A 15,719-nucleotide genomic window follows, 5' to 3' on the forward strand; every position below is an offset into this window, starting at 1 on the left:
ACAGGACCTTGGCTCAATGTTAGCTCTGGTTTCGAAACATAAAAGGCATAAGAACACAGTTGTAACCAGAGCAATACCAACTTGCCTACAACAAGCATGAAATATTTGGACAGAAAAATAAAACTGTACCTACTGAAAAAATTTACTTTCTTCCCTAACCATGATACTGAATCCATTTATCCTATTCCACTAGTCTCAAGAACTTTTGAAAATTACAGGGCAAATGCAATTCTTTTCAACCAGGAATTACTTAGTTATTTATTAGATATTGATGAAAGCACAATGCCCATCTGGCTGCCCAACTTCAAGAATTATAGGCATTTTCTAATATACACTTATCCAAGTATCAATAAAAATTAACAGTCCATCTTCAATAAGCATCTGAACATGTTAATTCAATGTTCTATAAAGGTCTCCAATTTACGAAAAATCTGAGTTTCTTTAGATATATTTTGTATATTGATCTAAAACTTAAACTGAATCAAAGTAAAACCTGTACAAATTTTATCTTTAGGGTTTATTTACATTTTTTTATTTCTAAAAACTATAATGAAATCTTTTACTAGATTCCTTTTTATACTGTTTGAAATTTGTGATGTGTTGTATAGGCACTACTTTTCAAAATAATTAAAATAAAATCAGTAAAGTAACAGAAAATTTGGCCAATACCTCAAATAAAACCAAACCCCACTCCCACTATACAGTCCCCTCCTACAAGTAAATCCCCCCAAAACACACACACTCTCTCTCAAACAACTAAAAATAATTTTTAATATTTCTCTCAAGACTTTTTCCACATGGATAATTTTTAAATAGTTATAATGGTGGTATACACACAATTTAGCATACTGCTCTCTTCACTTCTATTAGAAGCGCTAATCTAAATTACATTGGAGAATTAATAATTATCACTTTTAAGGGCCACATAACAGTGCCCTAAAGGCATCAGTGGATGCCTAAACCCTTGTCTGATATTTCAATTGTAACTAATGTTTAGACCCTATTGCCAGAATTCAAACAAAATAACTGGTTGGAAGGGAAGCCATCCATATGCTTGGTGCCCTTTTCGGTATAGACTACATGGAATTAAATTCTTCCTATATGTTAGAGCCTACACTGGAATAATCTCTAACAATTCTGAATCTTCCTGGGACAACCAAACCTTAGACTTCCCTTAAAGTATACACCTAATACCAGAGATCTTCCATTTCAAAAAACTGGTCAAAAAGCAGGCTCAAGCCCAGCTGGCGTGGCTCAGTGGCTGAGTGTTGACCCATGAACCAGGAGGTCACAGTTTGATTCCATCAGGGCACCTGCCCTGGTTGCAGGCCCAATCCCTTACTGGGAGTGCAGGAGGCAGCCGCTCAAGACTTTCTCATCATTGATGTTTCTCACTCTCTTTCCTTCTCTCTGATATCAATAAAAACATTTCTTTTTTTAAAAAAAAAAAAAAAAAAAAAAAAAGCAGGCTCAAAACAACAGATACGGAAATTATACAATTTTTGTATAATTTGTATAATGAAGTGTTATATTTTTTTAATTTATATACTAAATACTTAGTTATCCTCTAGATGGTGGGATTACAGTGATTCTTATTACTTACTGGTATTATTTCATCTTTTTACTTTTTTAAATATGAAACACTTCACGAATTTGCGTATCATCCTTGCACGGGGGACATTCTAATCTTCTGTTTCCTCCCAATTTTAGCATATGTGCTGCTGATATGAGCACTATTTTGACCTTTTTAAGCAATGGACATCTATCTATAAAAATAATTTAGCTCCTCCCAATGTGATGTCAATTGTGTATTTCTATACGTAATTGTTGTGTGTGTGTGTGTGGGTACAAAAAAGTCCAGAAGGAACTGTAATAAAATGCTAGTGGTATTTTTCTCAGGATAGTGCGATTATTGGTCATTTTTTGTTTTATATTTTATATCACTCTGTATTTTCCAGTTTTTCAAAATAATAAGCATGTGACCTGGTTGAATAACTCAGTTGGTTAGAGCATAGTCCCAATATGCCAACATTTTGGGTCTGATCTATAGTCAGGGCACATACAAGAAACAACCAATAAATGCATATATAAGTAGAACAACAAATCAATCTTTTTTTCTCTCCCCTTTGTCTCTTTCTCTCTCCTTTCCTCTCTCTCTAAAAAATAAACCAATAAAAAAATTAAAATAATAAGCATGTGTTATTTGTATAGTATGAAAATGGCATTTTTTAATACACTAAAAAAACTGCCTGTGGTCCAAGTACATAAAGAAACATTATCTTCCTTTTACCAATCCATCTGACATACAGACTAAGAGGTACACACACAGAAAAAAACAGAAGCTTCCACATGCACCGCTCTCACATACAGGTTCATTCTCTCTCCCTCACACACACAGACATGCTCACACACACTCAAATTCAATGCTAGAGTAGAAACTGGAAAGGACACTGAAGCAACTAAAAGGTGCAGCCAAAAGGGAAAAAAAAAGGTGCAGCTAAAGGTCCCTAGGGACTTCCAACTTCTACCAATAGAGGTGCAGGAATGAAAAGCAGGGAGACCTGAGCATCAACACTTCCTTCAGAAGCCTACTTATGCAAGTACTGTACTGAAGAGGGCAGACAATGCCTACAAGGTTACTGAAGGGCATTCACTCAGTGCTTCCATGTGCAGGGTTCACTGGAAAGGATCAGTGACTATCAAAATGTAAATGCTTCAGTGAGTGTTGTAATACAATGTGAAGGTAATCTTTACAATTAATTCCTTTGAAAAATAAAACCAAAATAAACCAATCCTTTCTCACAACACTCTTAGAATTTACTCTATAATTTCTGCTTTACAATGAGTTAGTGGTTACTACAAAAACATCAGTCTTCTCAGTATGAAGGGGTCCTGTCAATGAATCCTCAGAAATGTGAAGGCTTTTAAAAATAACCTAATCCAAGTTCACAACTAGTGTGTGGGCGCATCTATCGATTCCTGTTTCAACCAGAAAGCTCCACTGTAGTCCTCTTTCTCCTTTCCTCTGCTGGTTCCTGCTAACACTGTTATATTACACCACACCTGATCTATCACCAGATGATGTAATGAGATCCAAACACACCATGACATTGCTGAAGAGGAACACAAAAGCCATCTGTATTATAAATGGGAGCTGCTTCTATTAAAACTTCAGCTATAGCACTTAAATAATTTAAAGTGCTTTCTTCATAAACAGATTACATAAAAGATACTGAACATGCTACCTTTGAAAATTTCGCAATAATCAAGATAATCTAGTTGTTATCATTGAAGACAGTAATGTGATCAGCCTAAGAGTCTCGTGCACTCAACATTTTGAAATCTCAAGGTGGAAAGTACAAAAACTTATGGGCTTTATTGCTGTTATCCAGCTTATCTGAACAGTTTCTAAGATTTAAGAAAAAAAAAATCATGAATGTTTTAAGACAAATCCTTATCTTTTAGAGATATATACTTAATTGTTTATGGATGAAATGATATGTCACGTATATGCTTCAAAAATAATCCAGGGGTAGAGAGTTTACAGATGAACCAAAACTGCTGAAACTGAGCAATGGCTAGGGGGTAGGAGGTGGGGAGGTGTCACTAGGCTAGCCTTCTCTTCTCTCCACTTTTGCATATGGTCAAGGTTTTTTATTTAAAAGTTTAAAAATATTCATCATGAGATAGAATTCTTCACTTTTCTCTAAACTACTTCATTATCAGAGAATATTTCTTCTCATTGCTCCTCTATAATGTATTCTGATAATGGAGTTGGGAAAAGCAAGCCTGAATCATAATAAAGGATAGCAAAGCTTACACAGACATAAAATTCAACTTTTCATTACCTTGTGAATTAACTACTCCAAAAACAGGAGCTCTCCTCCACTATCCCAGGAAGCTCACTCAAGTCCAGGTATTTAGATCAAGTCTAACACTGCTTCTTCCTGAGCAGTGTGGGAGAGCAGGCAGAAGGGGTAACGCCAAAGGCCTCCTAACACTCGTCTATCCCCACCAAACCCAAGCCTTACCACCAAATTTAAAATTCCACCAGGAGCTATCAGAGAGAAGAATTTTGACTCATTTCTACTTTGTGATTATAAGAAAGTTCAGCCCCAAATAACAACCCAAAGTTTTCCCCAGGACAGTAAGGGCAATAAGGACAGTCACAACAAAAGGTGTTTGCCAAATGAAAAGGATTTTATGGAAGTCAGTAAGATAAAACTTCGTGGGAATATTTTGAGCCACCAAATCTAAGAAATTGAGAGCCATCTAAAGGTTACAGGCCAAAAGACCTAGTTCTAGTCCCTGTTCTAGCACTGATAATTTAATTTGTGAGGTGTTGGGAGTTAAACTTTCTGGGCTTCCATTTCTTACCTGCAAAGTGAGATGAAGCCTGCTTGCCTACTACTATCTCAGAGAAAGGTGGTAATGATCTAGTGAAAACATAAATGAGCCTCATATAAGCTGTAAAGCACTCTATCAAAGCCAGGTTACGGTGAAAAAGAAAAACAGAACAAATGTGGTATATTTTAAACATCTTTGGTGTAATGAGAAAGGGTATGCTTGGAGAGAAGACACATCACACTAGTAAAAAACAACCAAAGATGCCCAAGGTGCTTTCCGGCCCAGGGGGAAGAAAAGTATCAAAAGAACCTGGACCAGCAATCACAATCCCTGCTAACCATACAGGAAATTATATCATTTATCTCTCTGCCTATTAGACTAAGACATAGAAGACCCATCTGAGCAATATCTTTCAACCCAGTGCTAAACACAAGCACTACACTGATGCCCACAGAAGAATGCACATTTTCGTGGCTCAAGGGACAAACGGTGGGTGGGGTGGGGGCCATGGGTCCTTTAAAAGGTTCTTTTTAAAAATTTTCTTTTTATTTATTGACTTTTAAAGAGAGAGAGAGAGGAAGGGAGGGAGGGAGGCAGGGAAACACTGACCTGCTGTTCCACTTATTCATAGATTCATTGGTTGCTTCCTGTGTATGTCCTGACCAATGGAACCCCACAACTTTGGCAAACGTGGACCCCGCTCCAACCAACTGAACACCCGGCCAGGGCCATATATGTTCTCAATGTTATGACTGATACCCTACATATCAGGATGTCAATTTTACCTCTTTTCCTAAAGATATCTTGGCTTAAACACGCATATGTACTTGAACATCCACCAAATGTCTGTATGTGGTGAGAAGTCAATAAAATACAAAAACTAGAAGGTCAGCATTTTGGGGATTTCCTACTACTAAGCAAAATATTTAAAAGTGAACAACAGTAACCTATTTGCTGTTCACCAAGTTATTAGCAGAACAGACACAGCCCTGTAGTTGTCACCACCACTTTCCTGAGTGCTGAGAGAGAGGGGAAGAGGGCTACCCTCTCCCAGAGCAGCTGCAGCCCTTGGAGACTGCATGGTACCCTGCCACACTGCGCATTCTCATCATTGCTGTCTACAGGTCTCACCTCTCCTACAAGAGTGGGGGTGGCCCTGATGGAGTTCTGCTCAAGTTTGTATTCACCATCCCTGGACTGATAGCTCAGTTGCTTAGAGGATCCTCCCAATACACCAGGGATGTGGGCTGATCCCTGGTCAGGGCAGGTTCAAGAACCAACCAAAGAATGCATAAATGAGTGGAACAATACGTTGACGTTTATCTCTCTCCCTTTCTCTCTCTCTAAAGCCAATATATATTTTTTAAAAGTTTGTATTCAAACTCCGTCCGACTCATGCCCAAGCCCTCCCCCACCCCCCTTCGTTCCTTTCCTTCTTCACAGAGGCACAGAAGTGAAATTTTTTAGTTTTCACTGTCTCCCGAACAATAAAACATGAATCTACGTAAAACATATGCTAAAACGGTGTCTATTAGCATGATCTTAAGTAGCCAAGCACAGCCTGACCTTTGAGGTCTGAAGGAGCGAATTACTTCAGCCAAGCCAGATCTGGGCCCTCAGTTGGGGCAATCGCTTGGCACTTCGTCATTTAAGGGACACTTCTAACAGGCAGCTGGGGGCAGGTCCCCACGCCAGGAACTAACTCCTCTCGGTTTAGGAAAGGACACTTCGTGTCCCGCCGGAGGGGGGGCAGAGGGGTGCAGTGAAAGAAAGATTCCCTAGAATAGAACCTCTTTAAAGGAGGAAAAGGAGTTTTAATAAAACTCAACCAAAAGTAAGGGCATAAGTGAATAAAAACATGAGGGACCACTGGTCCTAACCGTGCATTTCCCGACCACAGCGGACCGCGTCGGCCCGGAGGCGGCGCGCAGGGCCAGGCTCCCAGGCTGCGGGCCCAGGAGCGCCCGCCGAGTTACCTGCTCTGCCCCGTAGACCGTGGCGAACTGGACGAAGTCCTCCACGCGGACGAAGCCGTCCCCATCGCCGTCCAGGGCATCGAACACGGCTCTGAGGCGGGGGTCGTCCTCCATACAACCTGCGGGCTCGCTCGTGAGGGAGCGGGTCTGGCTTAAGTCCGAGGGCCGGTGCGCGTCCCCGTGACCCACCTCCAGCGTCAATTCGCCCACCGCGGGCGAGGGTAAGGAAGGGAAGACGTCCACCTCGCCCCTCCTGTGGTGGCTGTCGCTAAAATCCTGCGCGCAGAGAGACGCGCTCTCCGGGCAACTTTGGGGGCCATAATCCTCTGACTCTTCAGCCCAGAAAAAAAGCTGGCCGAGTTCTGTCAGCTGCGGGTCGGGGTCGGGGTCGGAGCAGGAGGCCTGACTCGGCATCAGGTACGAGGCCCCCAGAGTCCGCCCAGCACTCAAGCCCGCAGGATCCGGCGGGCCGGGCCCCGGGCGCGGGGCGGGGTCGGCGGGCGTAGGGGCGGCCCCGGGCCAGTCGGGTCCGCCCGGCTCCGGGTCGGGGCCCCGGCCGCCCGTGGGGGAGGCCGACCGGCCCGACTCCATCTTCATGGACGCGACCCGGGCCGCGGTGCGGGACCGCGAGGCCAGTAGTGAGGCGGGCGGCGCGGGCGGCAGACAAAGGGGCTCAGGGCGCGGCGGCGGGCGCGGGCATCCCCGCGGCTGCGCGGGCGTGCGCGCGCGGGGCTCCCGGGCTGCTCCGGCTGTCGCTCGGGCCCTGCTCCGCCCTCGCCCATGGTGGCGCCGCGCTTCAGCTGCCCTCGGCCCCCCGGCGCGGCGGGCGACGGCCCATGGCTGCGGGCGCAGGGAGGGCGCGGAGGATGACCGGCGGCGGCGTGCGACCGAGGGACCGAGGAGGCCAAACGAGAGGACGCCGAGGAGGACGCTGAGGAGGGTGAGGAGGAGGGATGAGACGCCCGAGGTACCAAAGCGAACGCCACCGCCCTCGCCCCGCCCTCTGTCGGGCCTTACGTAAGCACGCCACGGCGCTGCTCGGCCCCGCCCTTCGCCGACTTGCTATAAAAGGCGGGCGGCGGGGCAGCAGGACTGGGAGGCTGCGTGTGGCATTCAGAGTCTGGTGGGTGGGTGCTTTTCCTTCTGTTCTTCGCCGGACCCCCTCTTCCCCCGCCTGACCTCCGGCCCTCGGACTCAGGAAGCGGCTGTGTGCTTGGAGGCTGCAAACGCGTACGTGATGTCACCGCCCGGGCGTGCGGGGCAGTCGTCCCACGCGCAGTGCGCATGAATAAACTGCGCCGAGAAGAGAGCGAGAAACCGAATGTACACCTGTCGCGCACGGGCTGAGTCGTCTTGTGTAAAGCGCTCTCAAACGGATGAGCAACGAACACCGCCCTAATGGGCTGGGGTAGTGCGCGTAGCACTGAGCGCAGTCCCTGCCTGGTACCGCCTCGGGGCGCACCTGTCCTCGCTGCCCCCGCATGGCTCCTCCCGCAGCCTCGCCCCTCCGCAGACGCAGGTAGCACGAAGAGGTCGCAGGCATTAACTGCGTCGGGCACAGAGGTTGGCAGAGGCAGGGGCTGGCCCGAGCAGTCCCTTCCCGAGGGTGAGAGAGCCCCAAAAATGCTGTTTATCTCACTTCTAACGGCAGGTACACATCGTTGAACACTGAGATCTTTTTTTAAGCCTATGAAAAAGGTGTTTATTCACAGGATGTGCAGTGTTGATCGCCAGTCTGCAGTCAGGCCTCCTAAGCCCCATGGCTGTCTTTGACAATTGGCAACTGTTTCTCTAGCTGTCACTTTCATCAGTGAGGACACAGGAGCATGGGCACACTGCAGCAGGCATGAAAGGGGAGACATGCTAGTTAGGAGCAGGTGAGCTGCCAGGCCCCAAGCGAGTTGCCAAATTTAGCCTGTAATGAAATGTATCAAGGGAATGTATGAACTGGTATTTTTAAACCCGTGGGCACCCAAACCAGATATGTTTCATAAGCAGCTTTGGCAAGAACCAAAGGAAACTGAACCTCTGTTTCCTAGTGTACAGTGAGCAGCAGTGTGTTAATTAACTGAATCACCTTCCATGACAGAATCCCAGGACACGTGGTGCTGGATTTTGTGAGATTGTCATTGGAAAAAGAAAAGCAAGGAATCCCAATCCACAAACTATATTCTCAATTTCTTTTAAGAGCTGTGTGCTCTCATCAGGAAGGTACTGTGTTCAGAGAGAAAGAAAAAATTATCTCGTTTTGGCAAGAATTTGAAATGAGACTGATGCCTTTGAACAAATATAATTTTCAGATAGTTATAGTGATGTGTCAGCTTTCTAAATAAGGGTGTTAATGTGGGTGAAGTAAAAAATATATATCAGAGCTGCATCCTGAGGAAATAGGCTCTCCTCCTTCTGCTAATGCTCAAAAATTCTGCATTCCTTGACAGGCTGATGTGCCAAAATGGAACCCCAGCATGGTGAGCATGCATCTTTCTGCTTGGACCAATTCAAGAGGCTCTGAATGTGAAATATTAAAAGTGATAATTCTGGCCCTTCCAGCGTGGCTCAGTGGTTGAGCATTGACCTGTGATCCAGGAGATCACGGTTGGATTCCAGATCAGGGCACATGCCTGGGTTGCGGGCTTGATCCCCAGTGGGGGGCGTGCAGGAGGCAGCCAATCAGTGACTCTCATCATTGATGTTTCTATCTCTCTTTCCCTCTCCCTTCCTCTCTGAAATCAATTTTAAAAGTATCTTTTTAAAAGTGATAATTCTGGGTTATCCCCTTTGTGGCTTATGAACATTTTTGATTAATATTCCAGATTAAATGAGCCAGCTCAATACACATAACCCCTCATGCCATTTTGACTGACTCCATGCCCACTCTTACTCACAGTTTAATTCAACCAAGTATCAGGTACACAGAAGAGGAAGAGAGGATTGAGTGCAGCTCACATCTGTTGATTTTTGGGTCTGGATGAATGTCTGTGAAAACCTCCCTCTATGAATGTTTTCTTTTGAAAGTGACTTGGGATAAACACTTACCTTTCGAACTCTCTGAGCAGGTGGGTCTCCTGATCCCTTTCCTGGTGACCGTTGGCCTGTGGGGAAAAATAGGGAGATAACTCAGCAGATTCCTGGCTGTGTGGCACAGCCCTGTTGGACCTGCTAGGGGAGTGGAGGGAAAGTGGGTCAGAAACCTTAGTTGAAGTAGGGCCTCCCCATCATCTGGATGAGATCTGGCCACTGACAGTGGGAGGGGGAGGGATACAGGAAAAGCTCAATTTGATCACAAATATATTTTTTTAAATCAGGAGGAAATACACCAAAATTATAGTAAACATTACATATGACTTCTTGTCTGATGAATTTAAAGCGGCATCTCATCTTCTCTTATTAGAACTTCACGGAATGCTAATGTTTCTTACTGACCAACTTGAATTTCACATCTGTGAGTCGCCCAGTTGTGAAAAATAGGCACTTATTTTTCTATTTGATTCTCTGAATTTTTCTTTAGATAAACTCCCTTATCAGCCCTGGCCGGTGTGGCTAAGTGACTAGAGCATAGGCCCCAGCACTGAAGGGTCACAGGTTTGATTCCTGGTCAAGGGCACTTACCTGGGTTTCAGGTTCCATCCCCACAGACACAGGTCTGGGCTCCTACAGGAGGCAACCAATTGATGTTGATGTTTCTCTTCCCCTCCTCCCTCCCTCCCTTACACTCTCTATAAAATCAATGGAAAAAAATATCCTCCAGTGAGAATTAACAAAACAAAAAAAAAACCCTCATCAGTTTTTGATGTTGCATATATCTTCTCCCTGCCTGTGACCCCTTCGTGAACTCTGTCTTTTGGGAAGATTAGACAAAAATCTTTAATTTTGAGTAGACAACCCATTAGTTTTATTCTTGGTGGCTTTGCTAATCCTGAGGAGAGGATGGACTGTTCTATAACTGGTGCCAGTTATCTATACAGAAACCTCACAACTAGATCTCTATATCACATCAGTTACAAAAATAATTACAGAGTAATCAGAGACATAAAGGTGGAAAGTGAAACTTTTAGAAGACATTGGAAAATATACTTACGACCTTGGAGCAGGAAAATTTCTTACACAAGAATAAAAATTACAAACCATTAAAGAAATGAATGATTCAGATTTAAATACGTTAAAATTTGAGCCTTCCAAAAGTATAGGGACAAAAATCAGATAAGTGGGGCCTGGAAGAGAGGGGAATTTGTGACTATTCTATATCTTGATTGTAATGGTAGTTCTATATTGTATGCGTTTGTCAAAACTCACAGAATTGCTCACCACAAAGGGGTAAATTTTACTGTATGTAAATTATACTTTAGTAAAGAATAATATTTTTTCAAATTAGCCTTCCGTTTGATAAAAAACATCATAGACTGGTGTCGTAGCCTGCTATAACCAAATACCGTGTACTGGGTGGCTTAAACAACAGACATTTATTTTTCATAATTCTGGAAGCTGAGAAGTCCAACATCAAGATGGCAGCAAATCTGTTCCTGTTAAGAGCTCTTTTCTTGGCTTATGAGGGCTTCCTTCTAGGTGTATCCTCGCCTGGGAGAGAGAGCCATTTCTCTCTCTTCCTCTTCTTTTTTTTAAATTAAAAAATATATATATGTCTTTATTGATTTCAGAGAGAGGAAGAGGGGGAGAGAGAGAGAGAGAGAGAGAGAGAGAGAAACATCAGTGATGAGAGAGTCATTGATCTGCTGTCTCCTGCATGCCCCTTACCAGGGACCGAGCGAGCAACCTCAGCATGTGCCCTGACCAGGAATATGAACATGATCTCCTGGGTCATAGGTCAATGCTCAACCGCAGAGCCATGCTGACCGGGTACTTCTTCTTACAAAGCCACTAACTTCATCATTGGGGCCCCACCCACATGACTTCATGTAACCCTAATTACCTCCCAAAAGCTCCATTTCCAAATACCATCGAATTGGGGGTTAGGGCTTCAACTAATGGATTTGGGGAACACAATTCACTCCATAGCAACTGGAAGGAGATTTAGAACAAGGGTTCATTTCCAGAATACACAAAGAAGTCCTCAAAAACCAGTGAAAGAACAGCTACCCAGTAAAAAAAGTGAGCAATGAATATGAACAAGCAGCCCCAGAGGAGGAAACTCAAGTGGCCAGTAAACATAAAAAAGATGCCCAACCCCATTGGTACTCAAAGGAATGAATAAAGATAGCATTTGACACCAATCAGAGTGAAAGTTAAGTCTGATCCCAGCAGAGTACAGGGATTCACATTACTAATACAGCACTTGCACTTCTGTACCTTCCAGGACAGGTTCATGAGGAGACAGGAAGGAGATGTTCTTGCAGCAACTGGTTTTCATGGTTCCGTGAAGAGACTGCTGAATGGCTGAGGTGTAACCTATTGTAATGGAACACTATGCAGTCGTTTCCCAGAATGAACCACATCTGCCACCTTGACATGAGCAGACTTCTAAAACAAGCGAAAACGAAGTTACAGAACTGTGTAACAGCATTTTTGCAGAGTCTAAAAGCACACCCTCAATGACATCTATTGTTTTTAAACACCTTTATTTGTAGTAAAAATACCAAAACAAGCATGGGAATTCTATTGAGGGGGACAGAAGAAGAAAGGGGTGAAAGGTGAAATTTAGCTCTACCTATAAGATTTATTTCCTTACAAGACAGGCAGATTGGGAGCAAACAGGGCAAAGGATCAACACCTGGTGAAACCAGTGGGGAATACATGGGTGTGTCTTGTTTTTTCTTGTTATTAAATCTTGTCCACATATTTTAATAATTTCATAATTAAACACTTTTAAAATTAAGTAAATAAATCATCACCCAGTCTCAAAGATATTTGCCTATATTTATAGTTTTCCCGTTCACTCTATGTCTTTAATCCATTTGGAGTTTTTCTGTTTCAATGTAATGTAAGGTAGGGACCTGATTTTATTTTTCTCACCTAATGAGCCAGTTTTCCCCAGACTATCTGTTCTTTCCCCACCTATTTGTAAGGTAACCTCTATCAGCCATTTTGTTGTAATTTTTTTTAATTGATTTTTTTAGAGAAAGGAAGAGAGAGGGATAGAGAGATAGAAACATCGATGAGAGAGAAACATCGATCGGCTGCCTCCTGCATGCCCCCTCTGGGGATGAGTCCGAAACCCGGACATGTGCCCTGACCAGGAATCGAACCTAGAACTCCTAGTTCATAGGTCAATGCTCAACCACTGAGCCACACCTGCCGGACTGTGGTATTTGAAAATAATTTGTATCAAAAGTGAACTGATATTAGGAACCCAGATCAGAGAGTTGGGGACCAGGTTCTGGGGAGCTATCTGAAGAAGTCCCCCTCCCAAAGAGACAAGTCCAGATGTGTCTGTGGCAGGCCCTTCTCTCAATGAGCACCGAGGGCCACGTGGGGCTGGACATTGCTGCTTGTAGAGAGCCTTGTGTCCCAGAGCACCATGTTCAGGGCTGAGCCTCCAGTGGTCATGTGGGAGCCTCCCGCAGGGTGGTTTGGGGCAGCTGGCCAGGGGTAGCCTTGGTTGCCCTGGAGATGGACACAACAGGAGAGGGACTGAGCTCTTTTCTAGAGAAAGAAGAGGGGTGCCAGGGTGACGGGTCAGGGTGAGGAAGGAGCAGGGCCACTGAACAGCCTGCACTGGGCCCCCTAAAAAGGGGTCCTGGACCCAGCTGAGTGCCCAGCGCCTCTTCCTACTATTCCCACCTTTCAGCCAGATTTCTTTTTTTTTTCTTTTTTAATATATCTTTATTGATTTCAGAGAGAGGAAAGGAGAGGGAGAGAGGGGGTAGAAACATCAATGATGAGAGAGTCATTGATTGAGCCTGCACCCCGGACATGTGCCCTGACCAGGAATCGAACCCCGATAGCCTGGATCCTAGGTTGACGCTCAACCGCTGAGCCACACCCGGCCGGGCTCAGCCAGATTTCTTGATTCCCCTTCTCATGAAACTTTTTCTACTACATGGCCACCCCCTTCTGGCTGGTCTTGCCCTCCCAGGACCTGAGCTGTCATCCTGGATAGCTCACCACTTCTTCCCCACTGTCACCTGAGGGTAAGGGTAAGGGGGGTGGGGGGTATATTACCAAGGGAATGGAGGAAATGTTTTGCAGGTGGTGGATATGTTCCTTATTGTGATTGTTGTGATGGCTGCACAGGTACAGACATATGTCAGAATTCATCAGTTACACACTTTACAGCCCTAGCAGGTTTGGCTCAGTGGTTAGTGTAAGCCTGCAGACTGAAGGGTCCTGGGTTCGATTCCAGCCAAGGGCACGTACCTTGTTTGCAGGCTCAATCCCCGGCCCCGGTCGGGCACGTGTGGCAGAGAAAAAATGGGTGTGTCTCTCTCACATCAATGTTTCTCTCTCCTCCCTGCTTCTACTCTCTCTGAAAAGCAATGAAAAAAATAACATCAGGTGAGGATTTTTAAAAAAGATGAAAAGAATTATATGCTTTACATAAGTACAGTTTATTGTATGTCAATTATATTTCAATCAAGCTATAAACAAAGACTGCCAGCCAAATTTATATATACTTTAATCCTCACTAATCCACTCTAAGGACGTGCTTAAAGAGAAGAAGGGAGGGGGAGAGAGAAACATAGATGTGAAAGAGAAACATCCACCCACTGGGGATCGAACTGGCAACATTTCAGTGCACAGACAAGGCTCAACCACCTGAGCCACCCTGGCCGGGCACCAGCCAAATATTTTTAATTTCCAATTTTGGAAACAAAATTAACATTTTGTAAAGAGAAGTCAATTTTAGATCTAGATCACACTCTCCCCCTGTAGCCTCCAGCAGTTGAGAGCACAGATCCACACTCGTGTTTACTGATATTTTATTCAGCGGGATAGGATTTTTTTCACCTTCAAATTTAGTAAAGTACATTTCTTAGAGTAAAAATAAAATATGAGTTTGAAAGGCACAATATAATTCCTTCAGATTCAATCAAAGTTTAGATGATTTTCCTATTTTGCCATTTCACTCGGAAGTTGCTGGCATCTCTAATCCCCACTGTGCCCGGAGTGCTTCATAGCCCACTTTGTAGCCCACATTCTGCACCCACCACACCTCCCCTGCAACCAAAATCATACCTGGGGGAACGGCCCTGAGGGCAGTAAGAAGTTTGTATATGGATTTAGAACTTCCTTTTTTTAGCATCCGGTCACATTTTCCACAGAGGTGATCTAATCTGCATCATTCTCATCCCATTGTGTAAAAATTGTCCAAATTACCTGTGATGATGGAAAAGTTAAAAGTTAATTCTGCGTATTTCTCGTTCCTTCTTCAACAGACACCTGCCAGGTAATGTCTTATCGAGATACTCTGACAAACGGATGTCATGAGGTACTCCAAAAATTTCCCAAACCTGGACATAATGTTATCCTCTAAGAGTTCAATTAGTGAAGTCCACGCTGATTATGTTTGTCACCTGAGAAAACAATGCAAGAGATAACCAGTAAATAAAGACTAAAGAGTCCTATAAACCTCTGCCTGCTAACAAGGTGACCTGGGGTCTAATTCCAGAGACCTAAACCAGAATCCAGTGTTAAACAGGAAAGCAGCAATGCCTCATGGGGCCTGTTTCACTCCAGGGTTCCATTAACATGAGCAAGAAAAACGAAAGTCCAAAGAAGGATCCGTTCTCCACCGCGGTCCCTAACACAGAAGAGCTGAGTCAGGCAGAGTCCTGCTCCCAGGATATAAATGGGAAGCACGTGGAGATCATCAGACTTAGGCTACCTCTGCCATCTCCCAAGTGGCCTTTCGGTTTCACCTGAGACGGGGACCTGAGATTCATCCAGTCACTGAAAAGGAGTTGTACACACACACACACACACACACGTTATTGGCTTACTGGGCTACAAATTGGTCTTTTTTTAATTTATTGATTTGAGAGAAACATCGATTTGTTGTTCCACTTATGAATTCATTGGTCAATTCCTTTTTTTTCTTTTTGGCAATCCTCTCCTGAGGATATTCTTCCGTTGATTTTCAGAGAGAGTGGGAAGGAGGGAGGGGGAGAGAGAGAGAAACATCAACGTGAGAGAGACACATCGACCAGTTGCCCCCGCAGGTGCCCTGCTGGAGATTGAACCCGAAACCCAGGCACATGCTTTTGACAGGGAATTAAACCTGAGACCCTTCGGTGTGTAGGCCAACGATCCAACCACTTAGCAATACCAGCCAGGGCCATTGGTTGATTCCTGTATGTGCCCTGACCAGAGATTGAACCCATGACCTTGCTGTATTGGAACGATGCTCTAAACAACTGAGCTATTTGACCAAGACCTACACATTGGTCTTTAGTGAGTTTGTTTGGTGTGACTCAGGACCCATATGGAATGGTCTAATATAAC

The 15,719-nt window shown here is 44.4% G+C and overlaps 1 protein-coding gene, 1 long non-coding RNA gene and 1 other non-coding gene across 5 annotated transcripts in view; all 3 read right to left on the reverse strand.

Annotated features, from left to right (window-relative positions):
* Positions 1–6,920, reverse strand: part of RAB11FIP3 (RAB11 family interacting protein 3) — a 91,528-nt gene extending 84,608 nt beyond the window's left edge. Inside the window, exon 1 of the mRNA XM_087815756.1 lies at positions 6,324–6,920. Within this exon, the coding sequence (XP_087671882.1) occupies positions 6,324–6,920 (597 nt within the window). The remainder of the gene's footprint in view (positions 1–6,323) is intronic.
* LOC148093575 (U6 spliceosomal RNA) lies at positions 1,630–1,734 on the reverse strand. The gene has a single exon (XR_015714336.1). It is a non-coding gene; the product is annotated as a U6 spliceosomal RNA (small nuclear RNA).
* Positions 6,921–7,891: 971 nt separating the features above from the next.
* On the reverse strand, positions 7,892–15,193 carry LOC107545462 (uncharacterized). 3 transcript variants are annotated; one of them, XR_001604028.2, is made up of 5 exons: positions 14,729–15,193; positions 14,454–14,594; positions 11,628–11,798; positions 9,360–9,415; positions 7,892–8,158 (listed from the first exon to the last, which is right to left on the reverse strand). It is a non-coding gene; the product is annotated as an uncharacterized LOC107545462 (long non-coding RNA). The 3 variants fall into 3 exon arrangements; XR_001604027.2 differs by having other exon boundaries at positions 14,454–15,193; XR_015714283.1 differs by lacking the exons at positions 7,892–8,158; positions 9,360–9,415 and adding an exon at positions 10,088–10,963 and having other exon boundaries at positions 14,454–15,193.
* Positions 15,194–15,719: the final 526 nt, after the last annotated feature.

Source organism: Miniopterus natalensis, chromosome 3 (assembly GCF_054644295.1).
Source record: "Miniopterus natalensis isolate mMinNat1 chromosome 3, mMinNat1.hap1, whole genome shotgun sequence".
Classification (NCBI taxonomy): Eukaryota; Metazoa; Chordata; class Mammalia; order Chiroptera; family Miniopteridae; genus Miniopterus; species Miniopterus natalensis.